Source organism: Mus caroli, chromosome 10 (assembly GCF_900094665.2).
Source record: "Mus caroli chromosome 10, CAROLI_EIJ_v1.1, whole genome shotgun sequence".
Taxonomy (NCBI): Eukaryota; Metazoa; Chordata; class Mammalia; order Rodentia; family Muridae; genus Mus; species Mus caroli.
In genome coordinates this window covers 38,475,191-38,492,064 of record NC_034579.1, presented here as the reverse complement: position 1 = coordinate 38,492,064, position 16,874 = coordinate 38,475,191, and the positions used below count along the sequence as shown (strand labels likewise).

Genomic DNA, 16,874 nt, shown 5'->3' with positions numbered 1-16,874 from the left:
GAGAGAGAGAGAGAGAGAGAGAGACAGAGACAGAGAGACAGAGAGACAGAGACAGAGAGAGAGACAGAGAGAGAGACAGAGAGACAGAGAAAGACAGCTGCTTCTAGCTCCAGGTGTGTGTGTGGGGGGGGGGGGTCACAGATGCTTCTAGCTGCAGGTGCCAGGGAGGGAGATTGGGGGTCTCACAGCTAGTCCTAACTCCAGGGAGTATGTGTGTATGTGTGTGAGGGTGTGTCACAACTGCATTTAACTCCAGGTGTGTGTGAGTAGAGGGAGGCACAGCTGCTTCTAACTTCAAGTGTGTGTATGTATGTATGTGTGTGGGGGTGCATCACAGTGGCTTCTAACTTCAAGTATATGTGGGGACATGGGGGTCACAGCTGCATCTAACTGCAGGTGGGGTGGTGTGGAGTTACAGCTACTTCTAACTCCAGGGAGTATGTGTGTGTGTGTGTGTGTGTGGTTATATCTGCTTCTAACTCCAAGTGTGTGTGTGTGTGTGTGTGTGTGTATCGGAGTGGGTCACAGCTGCTTCTAATCCTAGGTGGGGGCCTTTCACAGCCTCTTCCAACTCGAGCTTTAGGGGAATCTGAGGCCTCTGGCCTCTATAGTCACCTGTACTCACTGTGAGAATGTGAAATGGGCGCGCCTGCTCACACACACACACAATTAAAAACCAAAATAAATCTTTAATCCCCCCCCCAAAAAAAAACACAAGCCTTTGTGGAAATCTTACAATTCTAGTGAAAATTTTTTACTTTCTTCTTCTATTTTTTTTTAATAGCAAAAATGTGAAGCTTTCTCAGAACAGTAAGTCAAAAATGTCCCTTTGTCCTGCCAGTCACATCTTTCATGACACATTCATAGTAAAATGCAACAAAATGGTTTCCCATCTATGTTCCCTTTTAGCAGCACATTAGCCAGAGTACAGCTGCTGGGGTTAAAGCACATGAAGTGAATTAGTCCATCAGCCAGTGTCTCCACTCCTTCATTTCAGAACTTGTCACTCCAGAACAAAGGCAGACATTAACACTGTCCTCTGGGCCCCAGTGGGGGCCAAGAGCCACCAGTGGGATGGTCTACTTCTGGAAGTCAATTAGCTGTGTATTGTTGGTAGGGAATTTAAGAACAATAATAAAACTGTCTGCAGGTCTGTCTGCTCTGTATTATTACAATGACCTACCTGCTCTGGAATAATTTCAGTGTCTATGCTGTCATCTGCAGGGGTAGCTGGGTTCCTCTGTCTGTACCCCACTATTAAGTCATTATCTGGCACCCCAAATAGAGCATATATAGATTAAGGCACAGGCCTAATACATGACATCTTAAGATGTTCTGAAATCAATCTATGTACAAGATTAGTGGAGCTGCAGTGGAATGTGCCTGACCTTGCCCCAAGATGCTGGGCACTGGTGAGCAAGCACATTCTTGGAGCGTGTTTATCAGTCAGTGATTGAAGATAGTGATGGTTGACCCAACTCTGTCCCGCCCGCTACATAATTGTACCCTTGTTGGGGAGATAGAAGTTAAGAAAGGAAGAAAGGAAGAAAGAAAGAGGAAGTTTTGGTCTGGGTTGGAGAGATGAAGGGAGGCATTTGCTGGGAAGTGAAGTAGAAGCTCTCCAAGTCAGCTTGCTCATCAGGAACCAAGAGGCAACCATGGACAAACCAGACATTTTGCTGACAGGCAGCTGGTCCCTGGACCTCTCAACCCTTTAGAGTAAGACCCACCTTAGGGCCACATCTGCTGAGCACTGCCCAGTGGTTCAGTGTCCTCTCGGTGCCTGTGGATACCCTCCTTAGACCAGTTGCTCTTGACTCCGTTTGTACACTCTGCTGTCATCTGAGAGCTTTTTATTATTCAGTTTTGTTTTTATGAGTTTATTAAAAAGCTACATTCTGAACCCTATGCTGGACCTATTAAATTAAATCTGCAGAAGGGTAGAAAGTAGGAGTCAGAAACCCATGCTGTTAGCAACAGAAAACAGCCTACCCAAGACGCTAGGCTGCCTAGTTAAATGCACTTCATTCCACTTAGTAATAACTTGAAATTTCATTTAAAAGCTTCATAATGCAAGTGGGTTTGCTGCGGTGAGAGGCATGTGTCAGTGCACACGTGCACACAGATATTAGGATCAGGGCTCGACATTCCTTGGACTTTGTGTATTCTCCATCCCGTGGAGAGCACATATCCAGCTAGACATTTTCTTTCATTTGCATTTTATCTATCTATCTATCTATCTATCTACCTACCTGTGTGCATACACATGCACTGGTGCTTGATCTTTGTGCATTTGTGATGACCTGGGAGTCAATTCTCTCCTTCCACCATCTGGGTCCCAGGGATTAAATTCAGGTCTCTAAGCTTAGTCATAATGCCTTGTCCACTGAGTCATCTTAGTGACCCTGGAGGACAGGATTGGACTCTGGAGTCAGCCTGAATGTCTGAACAAGCTGAGGGAGGTGAACCCAATGGCTCAATGAAGAGACACGTTTCTGGCTTCTTTTTATTTCCCAAAATCCCCAATGCTCCCCATTCTCTTTTGTTGCTGCCTAACGAAGCCTCCTAGGGATAAAGGTTTAGTATGAAACCTACACAGCACCCGAATCTTGGATAATGGGACATTTTTGTCCTTTAAACACATAGAAAGCATAGTGAGCACCTTGCATGTAAGTGAAATGAATGTATTTTTTCCTCTTATGTTGAAAATATCCATAGGCATCTGGTGTGTATGAATGTGTATACATAGTACATGCATAATAAACATATTCCACCTTATGAATATTTATACTCAAGATACATATATATTGAATATAGACATACATATGTAAATAGTATCCCTTGTAAACGATATGCAAATTGTGCTTCTGAGCATATGTATTGCAGTACATCAGGAATATAATAAACCCACCACCAAGCAAGACATATCTTGAGGTGGTATTTTCAAAAGTTGGTTACGATAGGGTCTAGTACCAGCCAGATAGGTACAACTCATCGGACAGGGCCAGGTTACTTGAAACAAATGTGGTTCCTTCCTTTAAGGGGTCCATCCACCACACAGTGACTTAAGATTTTGCTGTGAAGAAGTTAATATGGGTGTTGCCCACTGGCATCTCAAAGCCTGCTTCCAGCTCCCTCCGTCTCTGTACTCACCGCTGCCTCAGTCTGTTGGGGTTTAAAATGGGTCCCCTTTGAGTTCCATCATCCCACACAGCGATGTCACTGCAGAGCAGTCCTGCTGCACTGGCAAGGGGCATTATAGGCTTCAGGTGACCGTCCAGCCAGAGGCCACGATGCTTGCTTCTTTCCCTGTCACATAGGGCCTATCCTAGAACACATTTTAATTTTTCTCTGGCTTTATGGGGATAAGAGCATAAGGAAACGGTACTACCTCACCAAGATATTCATTTTAAAAAAAACACATAAAAATGAGCCCCAAGCAGAGCTATCCCTTCCACACAGACTCACCATAGCCCAACAACTCCTGACCATGTATGTCATTTCGTTCCCCGATTCCACCTAGAGGCCTCATGACGAGTAGCAGAAACCTTCACTAGATACAAGTGGTGCAGTTTTCAAACATGCAGAGTACATATGGATTCCTTTCGAAACAACAGCCTACAGCGTAGCTGGGGAGCTCTGAGTGACACTTGTCGGGGTAGATTTCACTCTGTCAGAGAAATGACACGTAAGCACTGTCATTGCTGTGTCACTGACTCTGCTCGCTGCCCCTCCCCCTCCGGCCCGTATATCACAACAGGTAGTTCTCAGCTGTTCCCTCCGTGCCAGACATACATTTTATCTAAAGAGACAGCAGACAGAGCTACCTGCTGCTTCCTGTGCGGCTCTCCCTGTGTTTCTCTCCTTTTTCCTACTTCACTGGGGCTCTTAAAAATCAGCTGGCAGGGAGCCAGGAGCTCATCATTTTAATGCAGTGCAAAATGGAATATGCATAATTATATGCAAGCCATATGTGAGGGAGGCAAGCTCAGCTGTGGATTTCAGGAGGGCCAGGAGATATAGAGATAGAGAGAGACAGAGACAGAGACAGAGACAGAGGGAGAGATAGAGAGAGAGAGAGATAGAAGAGGAGAGAGAGAGAAAGAGAGAGGGAGGGAGGGAGAGCATAAGCGGTTAGGGCTAAGAGAACATGAGAGCTGCAGGATGCAAATGTCCCCCTGATGAATGGATTAATGAGTGTACTTTGGACATGCCCCTTTCACCCACCTCTCCCTCACACCCCTCCAAGTCAGAAACCAATGGTGGTTAGGAAGAGAAGACTTCAGTGGGTGTTGCTGGTGAATAATGCGGATGCCTCTGTTGAAACATCAGCTTTCTCAATTGACAGCCTAGATCAAAATAACCAGCAACTTCTAATGCAGCATCTTAATTAAATCTTTTTTTAAAACTGCATTTAATAGAAGAATCATTGTTCTTATGAGATCATTGATCCTTTGGATCTTTATTTAAAAATTGAGGGAATCAATTTATCTCTAATAATATTACAGTTCAAAATATAACTATGCAATTTGCTTTCCTTATGGCCTTGCTATTAGAATTTCTTAAAAATGCTTTATCTAGAGATTGCTTAAGCATGCCAAAAACGTTTAAACACGTATGTATGTCACAGTCTCCTGACCGTGTGAGGAACTGCGTCACTACCACACTCGAGTGTTGGTGACACCCAACAAAATCAGTTGATTGGGGTCTGCTCTGTGTTCGTTGAGCTATTCCACCATGATGAATTTGCATGTTGAAACCAAACAGTCTAAACAAAAACAAATCTCAAATTTTGACACCTAAAGGGCATACTGCGTATTTAAACAAACTTCTTAATAATGTTGTTATTTCTGGATTCCCGTTTGTTTAATGATCTGAGCTTTTTTTTTTTTTTCCTACCATTATTTGTAAGTCCCTAAATAGGCCGTTATATTTCCCTTCAGGCTAGAGATGAAGATGGACGTGCTGAAACGTTTCCCCAGCAGCACTATGCTAAGGAAACTCCAAGGCTTGCCTTCAAGAATAACTGCGAACTACTTGTAAGAATGATATACTTACGACAAGTCTAGAATGTTACTTTAGCACAGCGAAAACAGTTTTTTTTTTCTTTTTGCAAGGGTTTGTTCATGATTACATAATTTATGAAATATTATATTTTTCTGTATAGAGTTCTAAGTGCTAATTCTGATATCACTGCATATTAATTATAAGATCTCGAGTTGTTTGCAAATCTTTTATATCTGATTTTAAAGCTTGAATGGCCCTTTCTTTATTAGCTTGTTTTGGATTGTAGTTTCTAAGCAGCCACTTGGAGAATGGCTCGTAAAGATAAAAATATAACTTCGATACATGGAGCTTGAAGAATGCCCCACCCCACCCCACCCTTCCTCCTACGCCCGAGATGTGCGCTATTGTAGCAGACAAAGGTGGCTGAGTTTGCTTCAGATAGGAAAGAGAGCCCGTTAGACACACAGCACTCCCTTTAGGATTCAAGTATTCCTCCACTCTCTTGCCAAACTCCATCGTCTCTCCCCTGCAGCAGGCTTAGAAGTAGTGACAGGATGGAGGGATGTTTACTGTTGTGGGGGGGAGCATCAGCTGTGACAAAGCTCGGTTCCAAGGCAAGGTTAATTTGCTGTTCATTTTAGCATTTACAGGGAGACACGATGAGAAGCAAGCAGGAATGTCTATTATATTTCTATTAAATGAATCTGTTGGGGCCTTACATCCTTGATTAGCTTTTGAAAACGAGTGCTCAGCAATGCATTTTCTGTTTACCTAAAGTAAACAGAGAATGAATTGTCATTTATTTGGCCAGTCAAACGGTGCTTTTGAAAATGAAACTTTCAGAAGGATCTAGCGTGCTGTCCCTAAATGTTCTTTGCTTTTCAATTGCATTAAAGCAAAACATTCGCTCCAACTAAATGAAAACAGGGAAAGAAGATGAAGATGCTCAGCTGTTAACATTTGAGGTGGCTTCATTTCTGTTTGGATGTTTGGCCCAGTTTAGAGGTTTGCCAGGTCACTGCATTAGGAATTCCCACGAGTGACAGCCTTTGGGTTTGGCTCTGACAGTAACTGTCCGTTAAACACAAAGCGACCAGAGAGCAGGAGAGTGAACGGTACAGGCCTTGCCCATTCCAGCTGCAGCAGCTGCAGAGTGAAAACCTCCTTCAGGCAGCACAGCAGACACGGTCACAATGGTGCCACTCAGTCTGTGTGTGCAGCGCCCTTGACCAACTATGCTGCAGGCAGACTCACTGCTTATAAATGCAGTTGTTGGCATGAAAATTTAACTCGCCTGATATTTTTTTTGAGGGCTCTTAAATATCCAGGTCTGCTGTAACATTTTATATTCCTCAGGGTATTTTCACAATGCTTTTAATGCTGTCTTGGTAACTGTGGTCATCCATGCCTGGGGGTTAGAGGGGAGCATTTGTGCTGTTTTAGGATCAGAATGCTTTTAGGACTGGCTCCCATCTTTGTAGAAAGATTGTGAAGACTAATATACCATTCTTAAGTTTCCCCAATGTATTGGAAAAGTAAATGTGCTTTAGAGTATACTGGAGAAAAAAAAATTAAAAAAAAAAATGTGAACATCATTTCCAGATCCGATTAGAGAAGGTGCACACGCTTGCATTGCCTGGCTGACAGCCCTGCTGAGTTGGCGGGAGTTTCAAGAGGTTTGGTGCCAGCTTCACTGCAGTTTCTGTTAGAAATGCTTGACCTTGTTCAGCTTACTTCCCTATGGTGAAAAAGAAGACAGAAAGCACAAGTAAGCGTATCTCTTTAAGAAGAAATTACAAACAGCGGCCAGCTGTAAGAATAGCGGTGATTGGCTGTTGCTAAGGCCTGAGCAGGACTATTCCTTTGCAAAAGAATTGTTCATTCTTAAGAGAGAAATAAAACTTTGGAGTTTTCTTACTACAGCTTGAAAGAGATCATTAAGGAATCTGACAGGGAGGATTGCAAACTCTACTCCAAAGTGCCTTCTTAGCTTAAGGGTGGTTCTGGCGTCTTCCTTGGCTAGCTGCAGCCCCAGCAGCAGCCTGTTGGGGAAGCATGAGAAAAGCTGGGATTGCAGAGGTCTTTGGTGTTCCCAGGTGACCAGAAGCACACAGCTGGAAGCTTGTCCCCCTGGGCCATAGGGATTTCAGACAGAAAAGGGCCTGGACCAGGTAGACAGGACATTGACTCTATGTTATTGATGGTTGAATGTCTCTGCGTCCCTCCTCTAGCCCACACTTCTTGGAAGAGGCAGGAATATTGAGTAACTTATGAAAGAAAGAAAGAAAGAAAGAAAGAAAGAAAGAAAGAAAGAAAGAAAGAAAGAAGGAAGGAAGGAAGGAAGGAAGGAAGGAAGGAAGGAAGGAAGGAAGGAAGGAAGGAAGAAAGCACAGTAAAACCAATGCCTGGAATACACAAGTGTGTGCAATCAGAAGGCACCAACAAAGAAAGCCTTGGCTCTAGCAGTAGACTGTGCTGTGCAACTGTAGAGTTCCTGAAGAGTATTGACTTTTCCATTAAATCCCAAACTGTGATGTGTGCCTTCACACTAATGCACTATACACATGACTGGATATTTAGCTTGCTGACCAAGATTCTCTCTTTGGTGGTAACATAGTGGTTTCTAAATTAATTTTGGAAGCGCAAGGCTATAAAGGCTAGTGATTACATAAACAATTCCTATGGGATGGGTCACAGTTCAGTGTGGTCACCTAGCTCTTCGTAGGCAGGTGTATGTGTGCGCGTGTGCGCACGTGTGTGTGTGTGTGTGTGTGTGTGTGTGTGTGTGTGTGTGTGTGTGTAAGAGGGAAATTTGCTATATAATCAAACTATGACCAAAGGAAACAACTTTCAGTAAAAGCAAGTATGAGAGATTTCTGTCAATCTTGACACTAACAACATTATTAACATTCAAGACTAAGAATGGAGAACAGTTGGAGCCAGCCATGGCGACCAGTGCTTGCACCAGATTCCAGTCCCATCGCCAGTCTCCATATGATCACTCAGGTTCTCCCTGGAGAAACAAGCTTGGGACTGCAAAGGTTCTCGTCTCCCCTAATAAAATGCTCATTCAGTGGGTGGGACTGAAGGAACTACAGCGAGAGGGAATCCTTAAGGATCTTTTGAGTTCATATTTTCTCGTTAGCCAGTTTCTTGTTAGTTCTCAGGAACTGGTTGAGCAAAAATCTTGTATTTGAACCTGGGAAGAAAAAGACCTACAACTAGAAGAAATTGCTAGATTTGAAACTGAAAGATTTGGAGGAGGGTATGAAGATAACTGAGTTGAAATCCCAACTTGTGGGTGTGTGTGCGCGCGAGTTTGTGCACGTGTATGTGCGTGGGTGTTTGCGTGCATGCACATACGTGCCTGTTGCTTGTTTGTTTCGAGACAGGGTCTCTCCCTGGAACCTGAGACTCACAGATTAGACCAGGCTGTCGGGGGTGGGGGGTGGCGGTGGTTCTCTGCCTCCCACCCCCACAGCGGAGCATTACTGGTTAGAAAGCTAGCAAGTGTAGGAAAGAGAGGGAAGTGCAGGGGAGAGTAAGCTTGTCCAATGAGGTTTCAGCTTCCGGAATCATCACCCAGAGTCTGAGTCTCTATGGCTTCTTCTGGCTGGTAGGGTGAGGGTTGTGAAGAAGGAGGAGGGAGGGAGCCCACAGCTGGGAGGCAAAATAAAAATAGCATGGGAAAGAATTCTTTCTGGTCACTTACAATGCCAGCAGAGGGAGAAGATGAAGACTATTTTAGTGTTGTGGCCTTGCGAACAGAGACGATGGGGTGGGGAGAGCTTAGCTGACTCTTCTATCTCAGTCCTTTGCAGAGGCTGGCAGGTGGGTTAGAAGATGAACACCTCACCCCCCCACCCCCACCCCCGCTCCCAGCTGCAGAAATGCCGCTGTCAGGCAGTGTTTGGCTCACAAGGATCTGTGCATCATAATAAATAAGCAGATTGGGTCATGGAATAGGGAAAAGATTCTGTCTCTGCCTAGAATGAATGAGTACATGGTTCATACCCAACATAGTCACCATTAAGCATGTGGGCTCTTGAGTAACACGTTAAGTCTTGCTTGTCCCATAGATCCAAAGGCATGAGAGACATACGACAGCCCAGTAGATGTAGCTCTATCTCTTGGCCTTCTCTGAGTTTCTGGTCTTCATATGCAAAGCCTTGGAGGAGATTGTAACTGGACACAGAGGTGTACTTAGGCTTCCTGTTGTTGATACAGATGCGCTATGCAACTGTGATTCTCCTTCTTGTCATAGATGGTATTGGTCCATGGTAAGCCACGTCCTGGGAGAGTGCTGGGAAAGTCCCAGGGTGTGAAAGGGGATGCGACTCTTGCCTCATGCAACCAGTGCGCTGAATGGAAGATGCTTTTGATCTGGGCATTTCTACAGATGGATACTGATTATAGGAGTTAGAGTGTAAGAGAAGGGGGTATATCGAGCAGAAGGAAGGTAGGTAGGAAAGCGCACACCATGTGCCCTGTATCCGGTGCAGCATCTCAGCCGAGCATACGAGCATGGAGATGGTGGAGACTGTGAGAGGGCAGCTAGGCGGCAGGTCAGTGGAGGAGTCCCTCAGACCTGGCTCATCCTGTGGAGTCTGGGCTTCGATAGTTTTACTTTATGTAAATTCCTAGTGTTTCTATAGATTAAAAATTACTATGGAAATTTTCTAATGTTCAAGATTACATAAAAGTCATGATGTATCCCATGTGCTTTCCCCCACCCCCGACTTGGACACTCATCAGCTAGAGGCTAATCTTGCACACTTGTCCCTTTTCTCTTGATATCCCATGGTGGTGGTGTTATTTCATTTGAGATAGAATTACATTGCTTTTCCCCTCCCATTTCTCTCTCTAACCCATCCCAGGTACCCTTTCCAACTTCTCCCATGCTCCCCTCAAGTTGACAGCCTCTTTTTATTTTATTATTGTTACTAACATACACACACACACACACACACACACATGCATGCACACACATGCATACACACATAACCTGCTATATCTATTTTTGTTGTTTATACATCTATGGTTTCAGGGATGACCACCATTACTCTGCACTGGACAACCAATAAGGGGGCTTCTCACCTAGAAAAGCTAGTTCTCCTCCTTCCAGTCGTCATTAGTGTCCTATGGTTCTCTGTCTAGGGGTGGGACACTAAAAATTTCTCTCTTCCACATTAAAATGTCCATTGCTGTAACCATTGTTCCAATCCTGTTGATGTGGCTGTTTCTCGGAGAGACCCTTACACTGTGAACTTCTTGGTGTTCTGACTCTTCCAACCTCTCTGCCTCCTCTTCCTCAATGATCCCTGAGCCATGGATGTAGGGACTCTGATGGGGATGCCTCCATTGCATCTGGACTCCTCACTACCCACTGGTCTTTGCCCTGTGTCTAGCTGTGGTTTCCTGGAACGGTCTCCATTTGCTGCAGAGAAGAGCTTCTCTGATGAAGGCAGGTAGCTGCACTTGTCTGTGGGATAAGGATAAGATTTAGAATGCAGTAAGACTTTAGTAAGGAATCCTGCCGAGCTAGCAAGGTGGAGGTAGAATCTTTTCTAAGGTTCATGACCTCACTAGCCCAAAGAACCTGGCTAGGTCTCCAGTACCAGGGATGACTTCCCTCCCATTGAGTAGGGCTTACATCCAATCAGACAGCTGTTGGTTATCACCAATGTGTGAACGCCACTTATTGCTCCTTTATTCATATCTCATCATGCTGGTCACTGTCGTGAGTCATAGGTGTTGCAGCTGGGTAAGACTGTCAGTCACTCCTCCCTTCACCCCTTGCACTGTATTTTCCAGAACCATGAATGCTATGCTACAGGAAAGGGACTTTCGGGTCAGATCTAGCTTGAATCACTCAAGTCCTATGTACGAAGTGTGCCGTGTTTTCAGCCAGAGCACTTACTCTTAACCCCAGAGAGGCAGCCAAGAGCTACGTTGATCATTTATATTGTTTTGGGAGTCACCTGGACTACCCTGAACAACCATTTACAGGGAAGTTTCTTGTGCCTGGTACAGGGGTTTTGTTAGTCTTGTAGTTAGTAAGACTAACTAACAAGTTAGTTTTTGTAGAGACTATTGTCAGCCCAAATGGCTTAACTTCCTTCAAGACATGTGTGTGTGTGTGTGTGTGTGTGTGTGTGCATGTGTGTGTATGCACACACGAGTGTGCATATACACCTATATGCACCGTGTATAGATTTAAGTAAATATAAGCTGGTATGATTGCACGAGGCTCACAAACAACATTGATACTATGTGTCCCTCATCTCTCTTATTTCTGTGTTGGCTTCCCTCCATCCTCCTCAATTGCCCCCCACTTCACTTTTCACTCTGTAGTTCCTGTATCCCCTAGTCCCCTCGCACATACACGCCACCATGTCTATGGTCCTTAATACTTTTCTGATTTCTGTGGTTAACCCCATGATGCATCCTTCCATCTGAGGATTTGAAGCTAGGAACCACAGATGAGGGAGAACATACCATATCTGTCTTTGGGTCTGGGTTACCTCACTCAGTACAATCTTTTCTAGGTTTATCCATTTACCTGAAGGTTTCATTAGTTCATTTTTCTTCACAGCTGAAATGTACTCCAGCTGTTGGATACATGTATTATCTTTTTATTATCCATTCATCTGTCATTGAGATTGTTTTCATTTTTCTGGCTGTTGTGAATCAGGTGGCAATGAACATGGCTGGTCAAGTATCTGTGGAATAGGATGTGTGAGTTCTTTGGGTATGTTCAGAGGAATGGTATAGATGGATGTCTTGGGATTTCCATTGCTGTGAAGAGACTCATTGACCAAGGCAACTCTTATAAAGGAAAATGTAATTGGAACTGGCTTAGAGCTTCAGAGGTTGTCCATTATCATCATGGCAGGAAGCATGGCAGCGTCCAGGCAGGCATGATGCTAGAGGAGCCTAGAGTTCTACATCTTGATTCTCAGGCACCCAGGAAGAGTCTGGCTTCGTAGCCAGCCAGCAAGAGGATCTCTTTAGCACTGGGTATAGCTTGAGCATAGGACCTCAAAACCCACCCCCACGTGATGCACTTCCTCCAAAAGGTCACACCTCCTAATAGTGTCACTCCTCTGTGGGCTAAGCATTCACGCACACAAATCTATGGCCACCAAACCTACTCAAACCACCACACGGGGTCATATGGTAGACTTTTTCCCCTGTGGATTCTCCACGCTGATTTCCAGAGTGACTGCATCAATTTGCATTTTCATAAACAGCATGAGTATTTTCTCTTTCTTCACAACCTTGCCAGCATATGTTGTCAGTTGTTTCGTTGAGCTTAACCATTCTGCCTGGGGTCCAATGGGATCTCAAAATTGCTTTGTGTTTCCTAATTGCTAGGGACGATGGGCACTTTCTGAGGTATTTCTTAGCCATTTTTATTTCTTCTATTCAGAATTCTCTGTTTAGATCCCAAGCTTATTTTTTTAATTTATTTACTTTCTATCTCAATATCAGCCCCCCTCCTCCAGTACCCCTTCACACAGGTCTTCCCCCCCATTTCTCCCTCCCCTTCTCCTTTGAGAAAAGGAAGCCCCACTCTGGGTATCACTCCTGCTTACACCCCCCATATCACTCCCCCTACTACCTTCTCCACTCCCATTCCCCTTGGCACATCAAATTCCTGAAGGACTAGGCACATCTTCTCCCTTTGAGGCCAGGCGAGGTTGCTCAGTTAGGGGACCACCTAGCCCGTTTTTTAATTGGGTAATTCCCCTGTAGTATAATAAATCATGTGTGCTTCCTTTTGTTTGGTGTGGAGGGTTTGTTTGCTTGTTTGTTTATCTGTTTGTTAGTTTTTGATAAAGGGTTCAGTGCCTGTCTTGTCTGCTTGGGAATGCTGCATTGGTGCTGATTTAGACAGGAGCTGACTTTTGGGGCTATTCACATATAAGGCAGAAGACTCTTGCTTGTGCACTGCACCATTTCCTCCAGGCCCAGTACAGCCTTGAACATCTTAGGCAAAGAGGTGTGTATACCCCAGTGCCAGGAATGCCTTCAATCTTTGCTTTCTAGCCTCTAGCTTTATGTGTATTGCTAGAACCACTATATCATGGATACACCATAAGAGCCCTTAAAATGTGATAGCAACTGCCACGTTTCGTTTGGAACTTCATCAGCTTTTCAAAATAGTTCCAAGTGACCAAAGTCCTTCTTCCTGGTTCTGTTGTTCTAACCAAAGCCACATGAGTGACCCCACTGACTTCAAATTGTTGCTTAGCTGTTATAGCCGAGCTATACAAAGACCACCAGAACTCTTACTGCAGCAAATAAAACATACAGGACATAGACACGCACGGTATACCATGTATAGACTTTCCACAAGGGGCTGTCATAGACCTAAAGGGTAGAGTGGCCCAGGAAATGCAGGGATAGATTGATTACCGTCTAGAGAGAACTGCCTTGTCTCTCTATCAAACTTCCAAATCTCTCTAGTCTTGAACTACTCCTATGTTCTCATGGGATTCTGAGCTGGCTTTCAGATCAATAGAAGACCTTCTGGAAATGAAAGCAATGGTCTTTAAACTAAGCAAGGCACTGCTCTGATGAGAATGGTCAATTTACGCTCTTGGCAAGACCAACTTGATTCTACACAGGCTGAAGGGGTGGCAGCCATACAAGCTTCCCTGTCTCATCTGTCCATTCCTCTCCTGCCATCGGAATGGTGGCCTCACTTATTCTCTGGCTTTTGGACTCTTCTTCCTGACTTGGCCTTGTGGAATAGGACCTTTCTTTTCTCCTCTACAGAGACCCTCCAGACCACACTGGAGCATCCCCTCTCACAAGTACAAACTATATCATGACTCTTTTTTCAGTTCCTTGTGTTTGGAGAAGAAGCCACCCAGGGATGGTCTAGAGTGGCCAGCTCTTGCTTGCACTCAGAGGCTTTGGGGGATATAGGAACCTCGATTTGATCTGAGGCCCTGGTTGCCTGCAGGCTCTTCTCTTCCAAAGCTTGGGAAAGCTTTGTCTTTCTAGTTTCAGGGCAGCTGCAGGGAAAGGTCTGGGCAGGATGGTCGGCTTTCCGTGCTGGCTTCTCACACCACACATGCAGACGTTCTTTGAGCCAGTGAGACAGAAGCGAGACCATGTGTTCTCCAAAGGCGACACTGTGGTTTGGCAGGTGAGAGCAGGAGTCTGTCTCTGTTCTGCCAGTTCTATGGCACTGGCAAGTTCCCGATCCAGAGCCATCAGAGTAAAGAAAGCACTCACACATCATAGCGTCAACTTGGAAACCAAATAGCATATCCTATAGGAAGCACTTAGCAGGACCCTTAGTGCCTGCTTAGCAGGAGCCTTAGTACCTGCACATAAGTAGGAGCTTTGCTTCTAATTAAATAGAGCTAGAAGGCTTGAGGCAAATGCTAGCTGGTGCTCTACTCTCCACTCAAGCCTCTTAGCTCCTATTCTAGACAGAGTGTTTTTTTTTTTTTTTAAGAAAAAAAAAAGCAAACAGGGCATTTTGTTGTGAGTTTGGTTTTGAGACAGGGTCTCAGTTAGAGCCCTGGTAAGCCTCCAACTTGCCATCCTCCTGCCTCAGCCTTGTAGGCGCTGGAATTGCAGGTCTGCACCCTCATATCCAGCTCCCAAGGGCAGTATTTTAATGGAATCAAACAAGCTTTGGGGCAGTGCACACATCCATTCAGTTGCCTGCTAGTGTCCGGGGAACTAGAAAATACCCATTGACTGCCAGTCAGTGCTGCTGATTGAGAAAGTTCTGCACTGTTTGAATCCTGCCTAGGAAGAACCCAAAACTTACTCTGATGAATGGACTGTTGCCAAGTTTAAGACTCTCCTCCACTGTATCTACAAGCTGTGAGACTTTGGACAAACTGTGGAATCTCCCATTCTGTGTCCTCCAATAAAATGAGAACAGTAACAGCTGCCCATGAAGGCTGGTGTTAGGGGTGAAGGAGTGAACTTCTGGAAGTTGCTCAGAAACGTTTCTGGCAAACACTTGGCACTTACTCACTGTTGCAAACACTTGGCACTTACACACTGTTGTTATTACTGGGGCTAATCTAAGGTTGCTTGCTTTGAAGCACATCTTAGGTTCCTTCTTAGCCAAATTTTCAGGCAAATCTGATTTTTTACATATCCACAGAGAAGCCACAGAATGAAGGGGGCAGTGGGCACTGAGTAACTGATTCTTAGACTACACTTCAACATACATATTACTCTCAATGAATATGGGCTACACCATCCAAGACCTCTTGAAGCTGCCCAACCATTTAACAGTGAAGTTTTCATCTGAGATTGCAACTGAATTGGGTCTGGTAGACCAGTAATCCCAGCACACAGGAGGTTTAGGCGGGAAATGCTGAAAGTTCAAAAGCAGCCTGGACTATGTGGTGAAATCTTGTCTTAAAACATGTATATATATATATCAAGAAAATAAAGGTAAAGGGGAAAATGCTGTTTATGCAAATAAGTATCTGTATTAGCAAATGACTGTCTCTGGCAGCACTAAGGAAATGATGTAAGATACCACACTGTGTGGGATAGCTCCAGAGAACCCGTGTGGTACTAGATCTTTAGAGAACTCTCCTCTAGATTTCCATTCTGACCATAACTTTGCTAAGTAGATGCTGTTTCAATTTATAGACAAGGAAATTATCCAGAGCACATGTACAGCGATGTTACACTCGTGTTGATGGGCAAGAGGAGAGTTTCCAGTGGACAGAGCTGCGTCTCACCCTCATCTCTCTGACATATACCTCATCCAGTGCTCAGGCCGGCCTGTACTTCAGCCTCCACAGGGTCTTAAATAGTTTTCTAGCTCAGTGTCCGAGGAGTTCAGCCTATGGTTGTGGGGTGAAGGAGTCAACTCTTCGTAGCATCTCTGTAGTAACAGGTCTTAGGTAGCCCCTAAAGCTAAGAAAGAGATCTGTGTGACAACAGTATTTTATTCAGAAACCGAGGTCAAGGTCTGAGAAATCCCAATGTATCAGAGAGTGAGAAAAAGAACAAAATCATTCATATATACATATATGTACATATGTGTGTGTGTATATATATATATATATATATATATATATATATATATATATAGAGAGAGAGAGAGAGAGAGAGAGAGAGAGACTTGGTACATTAACAGAACAGCTGTAAACTATAGAAAAAATCATATATATACATATATACACATATATACACATATATACATATATATATATACATATATATCTTAATTTGACTTGAATTTTGAAATCTGAGAATCATAGGATATACGCAAGTTCTAAGTTTCCCTTTGAAGATTTTTTTTGTACCTTTTTTATCACTAAGGTCAGTGTTTTTATGAGTTTTTAATTTTATGTGTCTGTATGTGCACGTGAATGCAGGTGCCCTTAGAGGCTAGAAGAGGGTTTGGGTCCCCTGGAGCTAGAGTTACAGGCATTTGTGACACATGATATGGGCTCTGGGAACCAAACCTTGGGTCCTCTCAAGAGCAGTGTGTGCCCTTCACCCTGGAGCCTTTTCTCCAGGTCACTGAGGCCATTTTAGGCTTTAACTGCCCTTGAAAGACCCACAACGTGAGGACTCCCCCACGTTCTGACTCAGGAGAGGGACACCCCAAATCACACAAGAAACAGTCTTGCTGCAACTGCAAGAGGATTTTTATTCGAGAGCAGCGTTCTCGGGCCCATGGTCATACACCACGCAGGGGTAGAGGACCATGGCGCCCCAGTAGCTGTATAAGGGGGTATTTAAAGGAAGAAACCACAACTCAAGGAAGTGGGGAGGGCGTTGTTGGAAAAATACCAAAGATACCAGTTAAGAGTCACAAGGAAGTGTAAAGTCACAAGAGTCACAGAGAATACCTGGTAATTGTT

The 16,874-nt window shown here is 44.3% G+C and overlaps 1 protein-coding gene across 3 annotated transcripts in view; it reads left to right on the top strand.

Moving 5' to 3' along the window:
* The window catches only part of Sobp (sine oculis binding protein homolog), a 177,407-nt gene that overhangs the window by 102,680 nt on the left and 57,853 nt on the right, over positions 1–16,874 (top strand). For 2 of the 3 annotated variants that reach the window (XM_021174652.2, XM_029482699.1), the window contains one exon: positions 4,944–5,039. The exons of the other annotated variant lie outside the window; for it this stretch is intronic. In XM_021174652.2, the coding sequence (XP_021030311.1) occupies positions 4,944–5,039 (96 nt within the window). The remainder of the gene's footprint in view (positions 1–4,943; positions 5,040–16,874) is intronic. 3 annotated transcript variants of the gene reach the window in all.